The 19017-nt window shown below is 44.3% G+C and overlaps 1 protein-coding gene across 7 annotated transcripts in view; it reads right to left on the bottom strand.

Moving 5' to 3' along the window:
• The window catches only part of BPGM (bisphosphoglycerate mutase), a 28721-nt gene extending 13259 nt beyond the window's left edge, over positions 1–15462 (bottom strand). For 4 of the 7 annotated variants that reach the window (XR_007776509.1, XR_007776510.1, XM_050969528.1 and 1 more), the window contains exons 1-3: positions 15413–15462; positions 9610–9705; positions 5898–6549 (exon numbers count right to left, since the gene is read on the bottom strand). Coding sequence is in view for 2 of the 7 variants with exons in the window: in XM_050969528.1 (XP_050825485.1) it covers positions 5898–6498 (601 nt within the window). In the remaining 5 variants the exon portion in view is untranslated. Of the gene's footprint in view, positions 1–5897; positions 6550–8384; positions 8501–8551; positions 8745–9609; positions 9706–15412 lie in introns of those variants that run through there. The other 3 variants (XR_007776511.1, XR_007776517.1, XR_007776512.1) reach the window with 3 other exon arrangements.
• Positions 15463–19017: the final 3555 nt, after the last annotated feature.

The following is a 19017-nucleotide window of genomic DNA, read 5'->3' as shown; positions in this document are numbered from 1 at the left end:
GTCAAAAAGTCATTTTTCTGCAGGGAAGCAAAGAAATCTGCAGGGGACAAATTCTGTGCATGTGCAGTGGCGCAAAATTCCCTCAGGAGTATTAGAAATAGGTCTCTCACTCCTGTCACCCATAAGATTTTTTTTTTTAATAGGGTCATGTCTTCCCTCCAAGCCATCATTGTGCTGGGATAGCAGTGCTACCTTTCAGATGAACCGTGACATTGATGTCTTGACCACATATGGTGGTCAAAGAACCCATCATAGTACCAGCACATGGTGAGGTGTTAAGCCAAGGTCCTGGCAAAATCCTCTAAGGAAACTATATTCTGCCTCTAAAATTTTCTCCTGCAGGCCAAACTAAGCAGTCTCAATCCGCCATTGACCAACAATGACAATTATAAACTAGCCAGGGAGGGGCCCAGAGCCAAGTGTAAGAAAGCATGCTCGGTCCTCACCCTCTGATGCTTAGAAACCACTCACTCTCCAGTGCATAGCACCTTCACATTTATTGTCTCACCAACCTGAATACATCTTGTGCAGGAAAGTATTTACAGTGGTTTCTCACCCTTTCCTACAGAGGTGGAGAAACAAATTTCCTCCCTTGGGATCTCAGAGCATACTGAGCTCTCCTATCCCAGTCATCTCCTTCCACCTCCCATTCAGCTGATAGTTAATTGGTTAATCAGTCCCCAGACTGATTGGGGAATGTGATTAATTAGCTTTCTCCAGAGGAACTTATGGTGCCTAAGGGTACATTTACATAGCAAATAAGAACCCACCACTAGCTCATGCCAGCAAATTCAGGCTCAAGGCGCTCAGGCTGTGTGGCTGTCCCATTGCTGTGTAGCCTGAGCCCAGAAGTCTAAAGCCCAAGTTCTGGGCCCCTCCCATTCCGCCAAGTCCTAGAGCCCAGGCTCAAGCCTGAGCTGGAAGTCTACACAGCAATGAAACAGTCCCTGACTGCTGTAAGCCTGAGCTGGCTGGCATGGGCCAGCCCTGGGTTTTTCTTTGCTGTGTAGACATACCCTAAGTGATCAGAGGGCTGGCTCACTTGTTAGCCTCCAACACTGTCATGCCAGGGTTCACACACAGATCATTCCCTGCACATGTGCCCTTCTCACACATACGTCAGCCTCATTAGCATCGTGTCCTGAGCATAGAAGACGACAAAGGGAGGTGCTACGCTGCCTGCCTGCCAAATGAGAAGCACTGCTTCAGACTCTGGTAAGTTGTTGTCCTCTCTTGGTGATAGCCCAGCCCAAGAGCTTGATTTTCCTACCCAGTCTGACAGTGGGCAACCCAGCCTGCTTTGTGTCATGCCTGCAGTTTCAACAGGATACAGTATTTTTCTTCATTGCCTATCCTGGCAATTGTACAATACTGTTAAACAGCGACTTTTTACACCAGAGGAGGCTGCATTTCAGTGGAGAGCAAAGAGAAAAGTACCTCCCAGAAGCATACATGGCTCTCCCCTCTCAACCACACGGAAGGGAAACTCAATTGGTCCTGCAGCACCTGTATCCAGAAGGAGCACTCAGTGAGCCCACAGGGAGGAAAGAGCATCCGCTGGGAAGGGATGTAGAAGGTTCCTTATGTAAGGCTTGCACGGCAAAGTTAACAGCCTGGGGCTGCAGTCTCTTTTCCACAAGCCCCTCTGCAAGTTGTCCCCTTGAAATTATATTGTAAGACTACTCACAGTAGTGAGCACTACACCTGGGAGCGTTTCCATGGTGGGGGCTCTTAGAGAAGGTCCTCAAAGTCTGAAGCCCCAGTTGCCAGGAAAAATGCAGCAGGTTCCTTTGCAGAAGTATTTAAGGGGCTCTCCTGTGTGCACCCCAGCTTCACACTTAAGCAATGAAGGGAATCCAGCCTTTGAAGTCAGACTGCTGTACTGCTACTAAAATCTTAGCATCACCATCTCTGGCCCTTAAATGCATGTGATCGGGTCACGCTGTATGTCCTTTTCATTAATTTCTATTTTTATTCCCCCCACCCCTCCTTCTCAAAACCACAATGTAGATATACACAGTTACAGGCAGCCAGGGTGCTGCAAGAAGCTTCAACCAGCAAGCACAAAACAGAGAGGGAAAAAGGAATTTAAGGGGGAAGATTTTCAAAAGCATAAATAGAAGTTGGACACCCAAGACTTACTGACATTCAGTGGGAGCCGACACCTAGCTGCACCAAGAGCATCAGGAAATCTCCCTTAAGTAGTTCTAAAGGAATCTACCACTATCACAGATTACCTGACCAGGGCAAAAACAGCACATGCTCTTGGAGGACAATTTTATATCCCACTTTGCATTAATGGGCAGGATCACACAAATCACAGAGCCATATTTATCTGTCACTGACTTCAGGAGAATTGCACTGAGGATAAAATTGGGCCTGAAGGAGTTATTGAAGAGTTGATGCTGTAGAAATGAGAGCTTTTAAACAATTTAGTTTGGATGAAATTCACTCCTGTGCTGAGGAATTATGCATCATTAAACACTAATCATCTCTCTGTGCAGGGGTTTGTTTCACCTCCAAATGCAGGGGGGGAGAGAAAGGAGAGGGAGTGTCTCCCCCAATCTGTGTTAAATATTGTTTTCAGCAGAATTGCTTGGCTGTTGGCTTTTAAAAAGCCATCTTCCATGGAAATCTCAACACATCCAGCTAAGCCTTGTCAGCCAGGAAAGTCTGCCGCTCCAGAGCAGGTTTTTTTGTAATGTAGTTAGCAAGCCTGAGCCTTTCAAGCTTTGTTGTAATTAACCATAATGAGGGCAATGCTCATGTCCAAGGAACTACTTGGCCTGGATTTAGAAGCAGCTGTGTTTGTTTGTTTTTTTTTTAAAAAGGAAAGAGAGACACGTTTGAGTCAGCGAAACCTCTTTAGGAAAGTCTTTTGCTGAAAGTTTCTCTAAAATGATTAACTTATTTTACCTGTCTTAACCTAAGAAAGGAAAATCTTTTAGTACTTACTTCCGTTCAAAGCCTCTTGGCTTAAAATCAAGGTATATTCAGCTGGAGTCTCAAAAGATAAAGCAGTCAATATAACCAAAACATTCAGAAGCAGCCACAGATTTTTAATACCTAGGTTCAGACATCGTGAGCCTGATTTTCAGACGTGCCAAGAACCCACAACTCCAGCTGAGTTAATGGGAACCACAGGTGTTTGGAACCTCTGAAAAGAGTCAGGTCCAAGATATCCCAAGTTGGTCACCCAAAGACAGTGGCCACTCAAAATTGTTGGGCCACACAAATTCATCCGCGACTTAAAAAGACAGCAGAATCAGGATCTACTCAGGCAAGACTCCAGCCAGTGAGAACAAGGGGCTCAACACCTTTCAGGAAAGGGTCAGCACCTCAGAGGGCAAGTCCTCCTCCATGGCCACATTTAACTTCAATGGGAGTTTTGTTCAAGTATAGATTGAGTATTAGATCAGAAAAGAAAGTGGCATGTTGGGGTGTGACCAGAAGGGTGCAACTCTGCTCGGCTGTGTTATTTCTCTGCTGTAGTACATATGGTGCCTTATGGACCATACACATCTGATTTATGCTTACAGCAGTCCCTAGGCTAATGTAACTTATGCTGAGGATTGGACAGTTTTAGCTTCATAATCAGGGAGCTGTAACCAGATCTAACTCTCCTTCTACACCTGTACCAAGATCCAGTTGGTGCAGGACAGACTCTGGTTACAAACTCACTCTATAGTCTGCAGGGTTAATCACTGACATAGCTGGCTCTGAACACAGTTTGTGTCTGCATACAGTGTGGTTAAAAGTTACGCAGGAACTGTGCTCACCTAGCAGTATATCCCCCTTGCCAGTGGGTTTGGCTGGCACATGGCTGTTTTCCTGTAACTAACTGATTCAGTGCACTTTTTTTGTGGGCACAAGACATCCATACCATGTGAGTATAACTGGTTTGGCAATCTTCTTCCCAGCTCTGTGAAGTACTTTCCAGAACACACCTAGCATGGTATCCAGAGAGCAGGGAGTGTATGTTCTCTGCACACTTTGGTGAGAATACTTGCCTAGACTGTCCTAGAAAGAAAGTGATATTGGGCAGTGCAGTTAGGTGCAGACATGCACAAACATGGACCGGATGATACAAGTTAGTGTAACACAGTGCTTCTATCTACTTGCAACCAGCAGAGGTGACTACACCTCTAGCAGATTACAAAATCATGGTTAAAAAAAAAATTTGAGTCATTCTGTGACCAGGACCTACATCTGTAACTGAACAGGAAGGTGGATTGTGATAGTTTCTGGAGGACCTAAACTTGGACCCACGTCTGTATAAAAAAGGCCTGTTCCAAAATTGGTCCTGGTCTGTCCCAGCTCACACCTCCTCAGCCCCTAAAGGAATCAGTAAACCTCTGCAAGGTCCAGGAATGCAAGTTTAGCTGTTCACTGGGAAAGGATAGTATATGTACAGATGAATGTTTTAACAAGCATCTACCCGACACAGTATGTCAATACAACACTGACTTATCAGTGATGTGTCATGAGCAATTACTCTTAAAAGAAGATATACATCACAGTAACAGATAAGTATTCCCCTCACACTTATAGCCAGGCACTTTAACGATACGGTGAGTGGAAAAACAGTATAAAATCTGTTTGTATCAATCATTGCAGTAAAATAGGGGACAGAGGAGAAAAACAAAACAGAGGGCCAGATTCTGATCTTGGTCACATTGGTGTCTATTAACTCTGCCGAAGCTGGATTGGTTACCCTCCTGTCATAAACAGATCGTTAAGGGTTAATGTCTTACCTGTAAAGGGTTAAGAAGCTCAGTGAACCTGCCTGACACCTGACCAAAGGACCAATCGGGGGACAAGATACTTTCAAATCTTGGTGGAGGGAAGTCTTTGTTTGTGCTTTTTGGGTTGTTCTTTGTTCTCTCTTGGGATTAAGAGGAGCCAGTCGTGCAACCAGGTTTCTCCAATCTTTCTGAAACAGTCTCTAGTTCAAAATAGTAAGTAATAGCTAGAAGGCGGAATAGTCTTTTTGTTTGTTCTCTTTATTTGCAAATGTGTATTTTGCTGGAAGGATATTTTACCTCTGTTTGCTGTAACTTATACTTAGACCAGAGGGACTCCCTCCCCTCAGCCTATGTAAAGCTGAGACCCTGTAAACATTTTCCATCTTGATTTTACAGAGATTAAAAAAATAAAAAAAACCTCTTTAATTAAAAGCTCTCTTTTCAGAACCTGATTGATTTTTCTCCTTGTGTAAAACAAGGGGATTGAGTCTGAACTCACCAGGGAGTGGTGGAGGGAGCGGGGGGGGTTTGGGGTTAATTCCTCTGTTATAGGATCCAAGGAGTTTGGATCAGTGTACTTCTCAGGGTAAGTCTGGCAGGGGGAATGGTTTATTTCTCTGTTTTAAGACCCAAGGGATATGGGTCTTGGGCTCCCCAGGGAAGGTTTTTAGGGGACAGAAAGTGTACCAAACACTATATTTTGGTTGGTGGCAGCATTATCAGGTCTCAGCTAGGAATGAAGCTTAGAGGGGTACATGCAGGTCCCCACTTTCTGGACACTAAAGTTCAAAGTGGGAATAAGACCTTGACACCTCCTTTTTTACACTGTTGTAAATCTAATCACTTAGAAGATGAAGAAATAAAGCAAACATTGTGTTGCACTGCCTTCCTCCCATCCGATTTTTGTTCAAGAGACCAACCTATTATTTAGTCCTTCGACACCACAGATATTAAAGCTCCCAAAAGAACTCTCTTATGGGATCAAATGTTGTTTGCCATTTAAGACAGTGTACAGTTGCAAGTGTGGCAAAACTGGCTCTATGTATCAAAATGCAAAACCAGGGTTGGATCAGCAAAGACTACCACTTTTTAAACAAAACAGAAGCCTGGTTACTATTACTACTAAAGCAGAAAGATTGTGAAGATCTTTACCTTCCAGATGCTTGAGCAGTGCCCTAGTGCTGTTTCCATGAGCAGATACGAGGACCATTTTGCCGCTTTTCAGTTCTGGTGCTATCTTTTCATTCCAATAGGGAAGGAGTCTCTCCAGAACTTCTTTTAAGCTTTCAGCCTTTGGGAGTTTGTCCTGTGACACATCACAGCATTTATATCTGCGATCATTATAGATCTCTTTGTAGTAAGGATGAGATTCAGTTATGGGAGGTGGAGTAACATCATAGCTTCTTCTCCATATTTTCACTTGCTCTTCACCATGGTTCAGAGCCATTTCGGCTCTGTTGAGACCTATCAGTGCACCGTAGTGGCGTTCGTTCAGACGCCATGAGCTTTGGGTGGGAACCCATTCTTGCCCCATCTCTTCTAACACCAGCCAAGCAGTCTGAATAGAACGGCTTAGGATGGATGTAAACACATGGTCAAACTGAAAACCTAGTGCTTTGAGGTGTTTCCCACAGTTCCGAGCTTCCTTTATCCCATCGCTGCTCAGCTTCTGATCCACCCAGCTGCAAAAGCGGTTCTCTTTGTTCCAGGCTCCTTCCCCATGCCTTAACAGAACAAGTTTGCACTTAGTCATTTTGATTCTGGCTTCACTCCACTTATAGTCTAGTATTTAATGTTGATCCATCTAGACAAGAGATATGAAATGAGTATGTCACTAAAGAGTAAGGTAAAATTAAGTCATATGTACTTTAAGTGTTGTGTCCACTGAAGGAAGTTCTTTTGTGTCCTCTGTGATAATTACTAGCCTCTGCATTCTTTTCCTCCCCACTACATAACAAGTGACCACCACCTTCCCTTAGTGTTCACTTCTTTCACCCAACCTGTAATTTTTAGCCCACTTAGGTCATGCTGCTACACTAATTAAAGCAGCAGAGATACAATCAGATCCGACATCCAGGCTTCCCTCAAGTCCTTGTACAGTGCAACCTTGGTCTACAGGCCTGATAGTGTTCCATTACAGTTCCCCAGACAATCTTCATTCTGACCATTATGCCAGTCTATGTTCACTCTCCTCCCATTCCAGTAAACTTTGTCCACAACTCCCCTTAGGCCTGGTCCACACTTGGGAGGGGGGGAGAAATGATCTAAGATATGCAACTTCAGCTACGAGAATAGCATAGCTGAAGTTGACATCTTAGATCACCTTCCCTCCCATACTCACAGCGTAGGATCGATGGCTGCGGCTTCCCCCGTCAACTCCGCTTCTTGCTTTAGTGGAGTTCTGGAGTTGACAGCAGAGCATTCAGGGAATCAATTTATCATGTCAAGACGAGATATGATAAATAGATCGATTGCTATCTGCCAATTCGGCGGGTAGTGTGGACGTACACATGAAAATCATCCCCTCCCACTCATCCAGCCACATTCTTGGCAGATGAGCACCTTAAGGCCATTCTAGGATGCACATAATCAGTGAGCCTATTTAAAATAAATAAATAAATAAATAAATAAATAAATAAGCAAGCAAGCCCACAGAAGACACTGGTTATTCCTTCCTCTTGATTTCCAAGTAAATTGCATTTCCTTTGTGTTCACGGATTAGACTACAAGATGTTCATGCAGGGACCACAGCACTTCCGCATTTTGAGCATTGGCCTGCTAAACCCAGCGTTGAGTTCAATCCTTGAAGGAGCCATTTAGGATCTGGGACAAAAATCTGTTTGGGGATTGGTCCTGCTTTGAACAGGGGATTGGACTAGATGACCTCCTGAGGTCCCTTCCGACCCTGATATTCTATTATTTCTTGTACAGCATCAGGCAAATTTGGAGTTACTAAATTTTAACAGCATCATCCAGAGGAAAGCTATCAAAACACAGCACATTTTCTTTTTGTTTATCTGTTGCCTTATCAACAGGTGTCTTATCTTCAGTGGGAGATGGATTGTGCTGTTCAGCTAATATTTTTCCAGAGTGGCCATAGATTTGTGGGTGCCCAGCTTGAGATACCTGGGACCTGATTTTCAAAGGTGCTGAACATCTGCAACTTTCATGAACACCGACTGGAATTTTGGGGGCTCAGCCCCTAAGTCTCTCAGGCTGGGAACCCCAAAAGTCTCCAGCCATTTTTGACCTTACATTATGAATGGTGTGGGCCAGGGACCATGCATTCCACTGCCTTCTGAACAGCACAAAACACATCAGCTTTGCAGACTAAGTCATCATCAGCTATTCAGATGGGCTAAATGACCAAATGGAATCAGTGTTTTGATGCCGCTGACTACAACAGTGCGATCACACTGAACGGTGTGCTAGAATTCTCAACCATCCTCATGGAACAGAGTTTACAGACATAACACAATGGTACCATGAAGCACTTCTTCCAGCTACACAGTTCAGTTTGGTTACTATTCGTAGCTGCTATAGCAATACAAGCCCCAGTCATGGATCAGGACCTCACTGTGCTAGGTGCTGTACAAACAGAACAAGAAAGTCTCAGTCCTAAAGATCTTACAATTTTACCTTATGTTTCCAAAGCATCTGCAATGGGGTCTATCGGGCTCTCTCTGCACCCAGCTGAATACATCAGCATCCAGACACCTCTCAGCTCAAGGAAAACCCACACAGGCCAGGTTACCAACAAAACTAGTTGCTGTGGGGGACTAGAAGAGCCAGGAGGAGACACTGACCAGTTGGGAGCCAGCAAGTCAGTGAAGGCTGCTTGCCTGCTCCCTCTCAGGAAGGGTGCTGGTGAGGCTGCCACAGGAGAGGTGCTCCTCAGTAGTAACCCACTATCTGATGTTAAGCTCTTGGCATTGGCCATTCAGCTCCAGGCAGGCTTCCACAGGGTCCCAAAGCATTTTACAGGAAACCTGCAGACCTCTTCAACAAAGAATGGAAACCAGATGGACAAGTGGGAGGGGAAAACAAAAGATGAAGGTCACAGAGTAAAACATCTGCTTTTACAGAAAAAGGGCCACAGATCTTTAGTCTCCATGAAGAATTAGGAGAACTTAGTTCTGACTCTCATTGACACATGTCCTACTCTACACACCCCCTAAATTCATAGAAATCAGGTGTGTACTACAGAAAGTTCAAGTCAACCCTGATGGGGCTGAAACTTGTGACTCCATAAATTGCAAGCAAGATGCTTACAGTATTAAGCCATCTCTTTGAGAGCCTAGTGTTCTAAGAAAAAAATGCCACAAAGCATTTCTCCCTCTGGAGGAAAAAGGAAAGAAGTGCTTCTCTTTCAGTGGTCTCCTCCTACAGAGACTTTAAAAATATGCTGCCCACAACAAGATACCATGCAAGTTCCTATAGCACTATAACCTGTATAAACCATGGGCTCTTTATGAGAAGGTTCATTTTCTAGATATTGAACGTTTATTGTTGAGATCAAAGGACTGTATCATCCACAGGAACTGGTCAACTGATTTACAAGTCCAAATTCAGACCGGATGTGACCAGAAAGGCAAGAAAGTTGCACCCCCTTATGTCAGTTCTGAACTGGGCACCACGGGAGCCCAACACAAGTCACTAAGGGATGGCAGGGGAGGGAAAAAAAAGATGAATCCACCTAGAAGTAAATTCGTCTTGGGCATAACTATGGATTTCAGTAAGTTATATACACTAGTCTCGTAATTATATTTGGGGGGGGTGGTGGAAATGTGTCTCCTTAAGTATCAGCACAATACTGAAATAACCTTAAAAAAAACTAGAGTGACATATGGAAGTAATTCCTCACCTGAACTATTGCAAATGCATTCCACTGGCACACACCCCCAGACACAGAGACTTGAGCTGCTGTCAAAAGAACATCATGGCCTCAGTATGAAGCTATCTGCAGGAAAAGAAAAGGCAGTTAGAGTCTTGCCACAGGAAGGAACTACACCGACAACTAGTCATGCCAATGCTGTCAACAAAGTGAGCCACCAACCCTGCCTCTTTGGGTAGGTCTACATGGCAGCTGGGTGCCTGCCTTCCAGACCAGGCAGATAGACCCACACAAGCTCCGCTTGAGACAGTGCGCTGAGAATAGCACTGTGGATGTTACAGCTCAGGCTAGCTACTCAAGTTCAGTCCCACATAATCTCCTGGACCCAAGTTTTGGTAATTAGCCCAAGCCTTCACCAGTGCCGCAACATCCACATTCGTATTTTAGCATGCTTGCTTGAGCTGACCTACTGTGAATCTGTCAGCCTGGGTTGGGAATCACCACCCAGCTGTGAGAGATACAGATCAGGCACTTTAGAAGACAGAAATCTGCTTGCCTCCCAGATATTCCAAGAAGCCACTAACCACACTTCTGCAGAGACTTGTTTAGGCAGCACAGTCTATGTCTTGAAGAGCTTACAGACAAATATGATACAGGCAGGAAACAACAATAATAAAGGGAATACTGCCAATGTAGAAAGACTTCACTGAAGAAGTGGGTTGGACTTGTGGAGTTTGTCCAAGTGAAGGGGGCAGCCTGGTAGAAGGCACAAAGCCCAGCGCCAGGGGAAGAGGCTCGGTAGGAAATGTGGAGGAGTTTAAGCAGCAATTGAGGTCAAGATGAGAGTTGTATTAGGGTATAGATGTAAGGATGGAGCTGTATCTTACAGATGAGATGAGATGTCTGTTGTTCCAATCTGCTACACACAGTGAAGCCAATGAAGTTACACTAGACTTAAACAGCTGTGACAAGAGTGGGGACTCAGATCTGAGAAGCCTGAAGTTAGTGCTGAAGAACAGAAGCTAGTGAAGGATTTGAGAAGAGAAGTGATGTGGCTGGAGCAGTGAAAATAAATATGATCTTGGGAGTCATGTAGTTGTAGCCTGGAGGCAGGGGATGAGGGAAAAGAGGTGCATTGCAGAGCAGGAGCAGGAGGTTACAGTACTATAGATCAGAAGCAAACATGGAATGAAGCAAAGTTACAGCAGCAGGAATAGAATGTAGAGACAAGATAACAGAGGAACAGTCAACAATTCATAATTAGAAGAAACCGATATATGGGAAGTGAAGGAGAAAGAGGAACCAAAACCCAAGCCTCTGAACCCCACCTGCTGGGGCTGAGCAAGAAATTGATGACTCTAGCTCTCTAGAGCAAGATCCCTGACATCCTTACATGTGGGTTCAGAGAGATGGAAGTTACTGATTGGCTTCTACTCTGGGAGACACTGACCCTGTCTCCCTGGGTGAAGTAGGCAGTGTCACCTGTAGGGAAGAAGGCTGGGAAAAGTGACAGAAAGTGAAGAAGAGATCAGCTGCCTCTGTGCCCAGCTACATGCTGTTCATTTAGAAACCACTCACATGCAAAATATCCCAGTTGCTATAAACAGAATAAAAGTCAATGGTTTGTGCATTGCAGAGTACTTATACTCATCAGTGGAGACAAAACTCTGCACTGGTTAGAGAAAAATCAGGAAATTGCGCTTGCTCAGGAAGCATCCTGCACCTGCAGTTATCTGATTACATGAACAAATACAGGATTTTGCCTACATAACATTTTGCCATGGGGAGAGGGATAGGTCAGTGGTTTGAGCATTGGCCTGCTAAACTCAGGCTTGGGAGCTCAGTCCTCGAGGAGGCCATTTAGGGATCTGGGGCAAAAATCAGTACTTGATCCTGCTAGTGAAGGCAGGAGACTGGACTTGATGACCTTTCAAGGTCCCTTCCAGTTCTAGGAGACAGATATCTCCCTTTTTTTATATTTATTTTTTATTTTGCACAGTCCTCCCACTGCAGAGATTTGAACACATTTGGGTCAAATGGGCTCATCAGTGTTGCCATTCCGATTTGGTAGCATTTTAGATACACTGAACACAAGGTGAAGGACAAAGGTGAATCAGGCCCTTTATTTGAAACAAATAAAATTAAACTGCATTTTTAAGCTTTCCAAAGCTGTGTTCTCTCCTTATTCCCTTATTTTAAAAGGGCCATGGTATCTCTTCTAGGAAGTAATAGAAACACAAAAGAACACACATTCTCTATTAAGCCACAGTGGACTTTTCCAATACTTTCAGATCAGTTTTGTATTTCTGTAAGTACATAGGTATATTTAGTATCTAAATACAGAACACTACCATTTGTCACAAGTGAAGTTATACATTTTTCAGCATCAGTGAACTGGATGATCTTTTATCAGAATTAAGATTTTTTTTAAAAAGTAGCTGAATTTGAAAGCTTCAGAATTGACGGTCATAAAAGTCAGAAGGGTCGGGGGGGGGGACCACAGACTTGAAAAATGTTACCTTGGATGATTTAACAAATGTACCTAAGCAACAAAGGGAGCCTAAATCCTATTTTCAAAAGTGATTTAGGCAGTTAGGCATCTTGTAAATCTCAATCAAAGGAGTTAGGTGGATTTGGCCATACAACTCACTCATGCACCTTTGAAAATTTCTGCATAAGTTAGTTAGGTGCCCAAACCTACCTAACCCCTTAGACAGAGATTTACAAGGTGCATAAATGCTTAAGTCACTTTCGAGAATAGGACTTTAACACTTTTGAAAAATTTTATCCTTTGCCTGTCCACAGGGCCAGGGCTTTGCTCAGTTAGGTTTTAAGTGACTCAAGCCATAGCACTTCCATCACTTTCCCTATGATCTCAGTCTGATAAAAAAATTGTTCCTGATATCTACTGAAAATCCCCCTCCCCCCCTCATAATGTCTTGTTATTGATACCCTATAGTGCCACACCGAATAGATTCTTTCCTCTTTGGATATGGCACCTTTCAAGTATTCATGGATAGTTTCATGTCCAACTCCACCTTTTCAGCCTATTTTCAACATCACTTTGATTAGTTAAGAATGTTCTCATCACAAAGTGCTCAGGTTTCAATCTCAGACCTGACGCACACACCAGTCCCACTGAAGTCAAAGGACTTTAGGCCTGATTCTGCTGTTCTTATGAAGGCTACCGTAGAACAGCATATTTGGCTGTGCCTCACAATGAAGCGAAAGGTAACTGTTGTACATGGCAACATCTCAGACTGGCACAGCCTTGAATACAATGCTGTCTCGAGGCCCAATTTTCAGAGGTGCTGAGCACCTGCAGCCAGGGCCGTCCTTAGGATTTATGGGGCCCTACGCAGTATTATTAAACTGGTGCCCCTATGCCGGATGGCAGCCCAAGCTCACAGCCTGGTGGGGGAGGGGGAGAGGAGGAACTTGACAGCGAAGGATAATGAGATGCCCGGCCTGCCTCATGGTGGCGGAGAGTCACAGTTCCCCGCAGAGACTTCCATGCCCTCTCCCTCATGCAGAATGGACATGAAGAAAGTACCTAATTAAAAGCACTAAAATTTGGGAATAAAAAATGTCAGTCACAGGTTTTTTTGATATGCCCTGAAGTTTGTCAGAGATTTATTTGCAAAAACTTCATAGTAAGGGTGAGTCAGCTGTCCTGCTGAATACAACATTACATATAATGGAATACATGATGCAGCTCTTCTCTGTTTTACATTTTCTTAATCAGTATTTCTAAACTGAATTTATATTTTAAATGTACTCAAACCTTAAGCCAGCGTTCCAGATTACTACATATTTAACTCACTGAAACAAAGACATTCTTTTAATTTAATCAGAGAGGTTTAGTGTTTTCATAACAATGTTCATTGCTTTTAGAAAAAGGGAACAGTAATTTACTTTGTGTGATCTCCATAACAAGACACATGGTTATGAAATTTCACCAACTTTAAAAAAATATATTTCCAAAGATTTTAGGTATAACAAGGATTTTGTCTTACTAAAGGTTGGAGGGTTCTTTTAAAACTAGTTCGTCGGATAGTCAGAAGTAAAGAAAGGGAAACTCTTTGTCCAGCTATCTGGAAGGGAAGGACTGTTGTCCCTTTAAGGGCTCTCTTCAGTGGGGAGTGGGGGGAGAGGTGGTGAAGGGATGGACAGAAAGGACACAGGAAGACTTGGAAGCACTTTTTTTTTTTAAAGTATAGTAATTAAAATGTGTATTTTAGATAAGGGAGGTCTTTTGAAGGATTTATTTAAAAAACTGTACGTCTGAAGATCCACACATTTAAGGCTAAAGATGATTGTGCATCTAAAACTCTATGCAAGCATTTTTTAGAAATGTGATTTTATAATCTTCACCAGCTCACTAATGAAATACTTTTAAAGCAAATTTTAAACTAAGGTCCTGTAGACTGACATGTTCTGTGTAAATATTACATTAATGCACAACTATTTTTGTCAGTAAAGTCAGAAACTGACAGTATAAAAATTTATTTGGGCATAAGCTTTCGTGGACATCTGATGAAATGGGTTCTAGTCCACAAAAGCTTATGCCCAAATAATTTGTCTTTGAGGTGACACAAGGGCTTGTCCTTGTTTTTGCTGATACAGACTAACAGGACTACCACTCTGAAACCTGTCAGTATATACCTTGGGGTTGGCAAATGCCTGTTAAATGGCTTTATTACCCCGTGAATGTCTCTTTAACACAGTTTCAATGTTGTGCTAATAGGTCTGGCAGGCTGGAGGTTTTTTCACTTTTAACTACTAGATTCCCTCCCAAGGAAGACTCACCAGGCTAGAGCAGCCATCTGTGGGAGCCTGCAGGAAGGGTCACAACAGGGATAGGAAAACAACAGGGTGGACACTAAGACCCAGTGGTGCCCCAAATTTTCAGGTGCCATACGCAGCTGCCTATGTTGCTTATGCCTAAGGACGGTCCTGCCTGCAGCTCCCACTCTAGGGTGACCAGTTGTCTTGATTTTATAAGGACAGTCCCGATATTTGCAGCTTTTTCTTATATAGATGTCTATTCCTCTCCCCTCCCTTCCCCTCCACACACACTCCTGTCCCAATTTTTCACCCTTGCTATCTGGTCACCCTATCCCACTCTGACCAGATGACATTATGGCTCTGAGCACCTCTGAAAAGAAAAAAAAATAAGTTCTGAATGACATATCTGTTTCTTTTGAAAACACTCCCCGTTCATAAAGGCATTACTGCACAGCACCTCAGAAATTGCTCACTTAGCAAAGAAACTTTTAAAAAAATGCTATTTTCCCAAGCAATAATCCCCCTGCCCCATCATTTACACTGCACAGCTCACATTTGTAATACACACACACACACACACACACACCCTCCAGGGTAGTAACAGCCGTGGAGGAAATTAAGTTGTCCCAAGTGGCCTTCATGCGGCTATAGAGAGAGATCAGTAGCGCTAAGAATTACCACTTCTGTCCGATGGGCCAGCGTGCCTCAGTACAGCTGACCTCAAATCCTGACTCACATCACAAATGGAGAGAACCTACAAACCATCCTCCCTCCCCGCAGGCTGGCGTCACCAGCGCACGCTCCGCTTGTACTCCGCATGGCCAGCCGGCTCGGGGCAAGCCGCTCGGAGCGCGAAGAGCCCAGGAATACGGAGGTGCATTGGCAGAGCTGGATTGGGGGCGCTGGGGCGTTGCATTTCCACCAGCCTCGACTGTGCCAGCAAATCCCTCCTCTGCATGAGCAATTCACCCCCCTGGGTTTACCAGTGCAACCCCCTCTCGCTGGCTGTGTTAATTAACCCTTCTCCCAATCAAAACAGTGTTACCTGGCAGAGAGCAGAAGAGTGAAACCACCCAGCAATATCAGTGCAGCAGCCTCACGCTAACAGGTTCAAACCGGCTCCTAAAGAGCGCCGTGTGAGCGGGGTGTTGAGCTGTCACTCATTAAATAGCCGGGCCGCTCCCTATCAGAGCCGGGCCTAGGACTGGACTAGGTGACCTCATCGGTCTTTTCCGGCTCTAATTTCTGTCATGCTATGGCCGGAAGAGAGTTTGATTGGCTGGTGGACCAGATAAACGTAATCGAAAGCCAATCGGATTTGGTTTACTGGCTGCTATGGGATCAAGCCGGGTTTTGTTTTCTGGGACGTGCTGTTGGCGGGAGCTCTGGGATCCCATTGTGAAAACTCTGCTCTCGTGTGACGTGGGGAGTCGGGGTGATTGCCCGCTCTGCGATGGAACCATTGCCACCCCCTGTCTCTGGACGCTGGGACACCAGCTGCCTGCCACATCCTGTCCCTCGGGCTGGCACAAAAGCGATTTCTGTAAAACACATTTTTTGCTTTTGGAATATGCCAAATTGCACCAGGTAAACTTTTTCCAGGAAGAGGATAGCTCCAGGGCCCCGCCAACGTGTCTATACACCCACCTGCAACGTTTGAAAGTACACAAATTCAGCACAGTGCACTCCCCATACTTTTCAAGAACCAAATGCAAAATCACTTCATCTCTCTGTGTTGTCTCCTTCCTAGTTAGGAGAAAGAGCTTTTGTTTACAGAGGAAGCCCAAGTAAGATTTCCCAGTTTCTTACCCCTCCTCCCTGCAAGCATACTCACCCCAGTACAAGGGGTTTATCACAGGCAAAGGAGGGATTTTGGTGGGGAATCCTTGGTAAAATATTGGCAACAAGTCACAGGTTTAAAAACACACAGAGACACCTGTCATAAACAGATAGTTAAAGGTTAATGTCTCTTTTACCTGTAAACGGTTAACAAGCTCAGTGAACCTGGCTGACACCTGACCAGAGGACCCATTCGGGGGACAAAATACTTTCAAATCTTGGTGGAGGGAAGTCTTTGTTTTGTGCTTTTTGGGTTGTTCTTTGTTCTCTCTTGGGATTAAGAGGAGCCAGACATGCAACCAGGTTTCTCCAATCTTTCTGAAACAGACTCTCATGTTCTAATTAGTAAGTACTAAATAAAAGGCAAATTAGTCTTTATATTTGTTTTCTTGATTTGCAAATGTGTATTTTGCTGGAAGGATATTTTACCTCTGTTTGCTGTAACTTATACTTAGGCTAGGGGGGAGGGAGTCTCTCTGGTCTATGTAAAGCTGATACCCTGTAAACATTCTTCCATCTTGATTTTACAGAGAATTTTTTACTTTTTCTTTCTTTAATTAAAAGCTTTTATTTTTAAGAACCTGATTGATTTTGTCCTTGTGTAAGACCCAAGGGGACTGGGTCTGAACTCACCAGGGAGTGGTGGGGGGAGAGAAGGGGGAGGAAAAGGTTAATTCCTCTCTGTTTTAGGATCCAAGGAGTTTGGATCAGTGTACCTCTCAGGGAAAGTCTAGGAGGGGGGAGGGAAAGGTTAATTCCTCTCTGTTTTAGGATCCAAGGAGTTTGGATCAGTGCCTCTCTCAGGTAAAGTCTGGGAGGGGGCAAGATGGGGGGAAAAGGTTAGTTCCTCTCTGTTTTAGGAATCAAGAAGTTTGGATCAGTGTATATCTCAGGGCTCCCCAGGGAAGGTTTTTGGGGGACAGAAAGTGTACCAAACACTATATTTTGGTTGGTGGCAGCATTATCAGATCTAAGCTAGGAATTAAGTTTAGAGGGGTACATGCAGGTCCCCACTTTCTGGACACTAAAGTTCAAAGTGGGAAGGAGACCTTGACACACCCCTACTAAAGAGAAAGGAAGGATCAGCAGCAAAAAATATTCTCCTAGAACTAAGCGCCTGATGCAGAAAAGCAGAGGGCAAAGAAGGGCATAGCATCAATAAATTACAGACATTACGTAGACCAGTGGTTTCAGCCTGAGAGCCAAAATATTATTTCAAAAGAATGAGGAGGCCACACTGAATATTTTAATTAATTATCCTATAGCCCCAATACAAAATTTGTCTTGCCTTATTAGCCTCTTAATATGACTTTTGGAGTTGTTTACTCTTCTCACCCACCCATTTGTTAATTTCCAGTTGAATCTGCAGTATTGCCAATCCCAAGAGTTCAAAAGCCATGAGTCAGACCGCCCCAAAATGCATGAGATTGGCCCCAAAATGATATTGTGTGTTCTGGTCTGTCTTTTGGTTTTTGAACCCCCCCATCCACTCCTAATGTGTGGGGGGCAGTCAGAGTTTTGACATCTCTCTCACATGGCCCCTGCTTCAGAAGCCCCAGCTAAAATCAACATAGGTTTGTATGAAATGCTGTTTGATGATGTCAAGCTTCCAGCTTCCCCGCAAACCCCAAAATTCAAAGTCATTCATTCTGTACCCCTCAGACTAGTAATTAATTGTGCATCCCACATCTGCCCCTACCTCTGCCCCTCCTACAGCTCCAGAGATTATCCCAACCGACCCCAGGGCTGGAGTTGCAGGGATAGATTGGAGAGGAAGGGAGAGGAGGAGATCTACCCATTTTTCACAGGAGATAGGGAAAATGGAGCCAACTATCCTTAGCTGCTGAGATCTTTTCTGCGTGTATTGGGTACCAAACACACACTCCTCTGCTGTGGGGAACAAGGACAGAGTGAAAGCTCTGAGGGCTTCCTTGCAGAATCTCTAGTTGGCTATTCTTGCCCAGGAAGTTCAGGCTAGGAATTGGGGAAGGCAGCAGAATAGAGGGAGTTTTCCCAAAGCAGAGCTCACATTTGCTTGAGGGCTGGAGCTTCTTGTCATGGGAGACTGGCTCCAGCAGAGACCAAAATCTCCAGAATTGGCAACAGTGGTTCGGAAAGTTACCAGTTACACCATCTTAGCTCCGTTCGTTCGTATCCATGAGGCACTGTTGATTCAGAATCAAACAAACAAACAAATGGAGCAGCTGGAGCAAGGAAGGAACAGCAGGGACTCTGGGAGGCTGTCAGGAAGATGGTGCCTCCTTCCTCGTCTCCATAGCAATAGTAGGCCTGATTCAAACACTGCCCGTTAAAACCTGCAGGACACATTTTCCATTTGGAAACAAATGCACATTTTCTTCTTAAGACAGAAGCCTTTGAATGGCCACATTTTAAAGCCTCAAGAGCTGTAGGTTGGCTGGGTCTGTTGTAAACTAAGGACATAGAGGCACAAGAGAGATAAAAGTGATGCTGGATATATCCCAGGCTAAATAAAAATGTGTGAAACTGAAAAAGAGAAAGTTCAGATTCCTAATGATCAAAGCAGGGCAAGAAGCTTCAGAAAGAGATCTGGGGCCAGCCAAATAAAGGGGGTGTGGGGACTAATGTGGGCTCAGAAGAAAAGATGGGGTTATTTTTTGATATTTTTAAGGGCTAGATCCCCCACTGGCCCTTATATGTCTGTGCTGCCAGGGCGAGGACGGGGGAGGGTGAAGGGAGAGGTAGAAGAGGAAGGGAGTAAAGAGCCTCTCCCCATTTTAGGTAGTCTGCCTAAGGACAGGGTAGAAATGCAGTCTCAGGGAAGCACATGAA

Source organism: Gopherus flavomarginatus, chromosome 1, assembly GCF_025201925.1.
Source record: "Gopherus flavomarginatus isolate rGopFla2 chromosome 1, rGopFla2.mat.asm, whole genome shotgun sequence".
Taxonomy (NCBI): Eukaryota; Metazoa; Chordata; order Testudines; family Testudinidae; genus Gopherus; species Gopherus flavomarginatus.
This window is presented reverse-complemented; position numbering and strand designations above follow the sequence as displayed.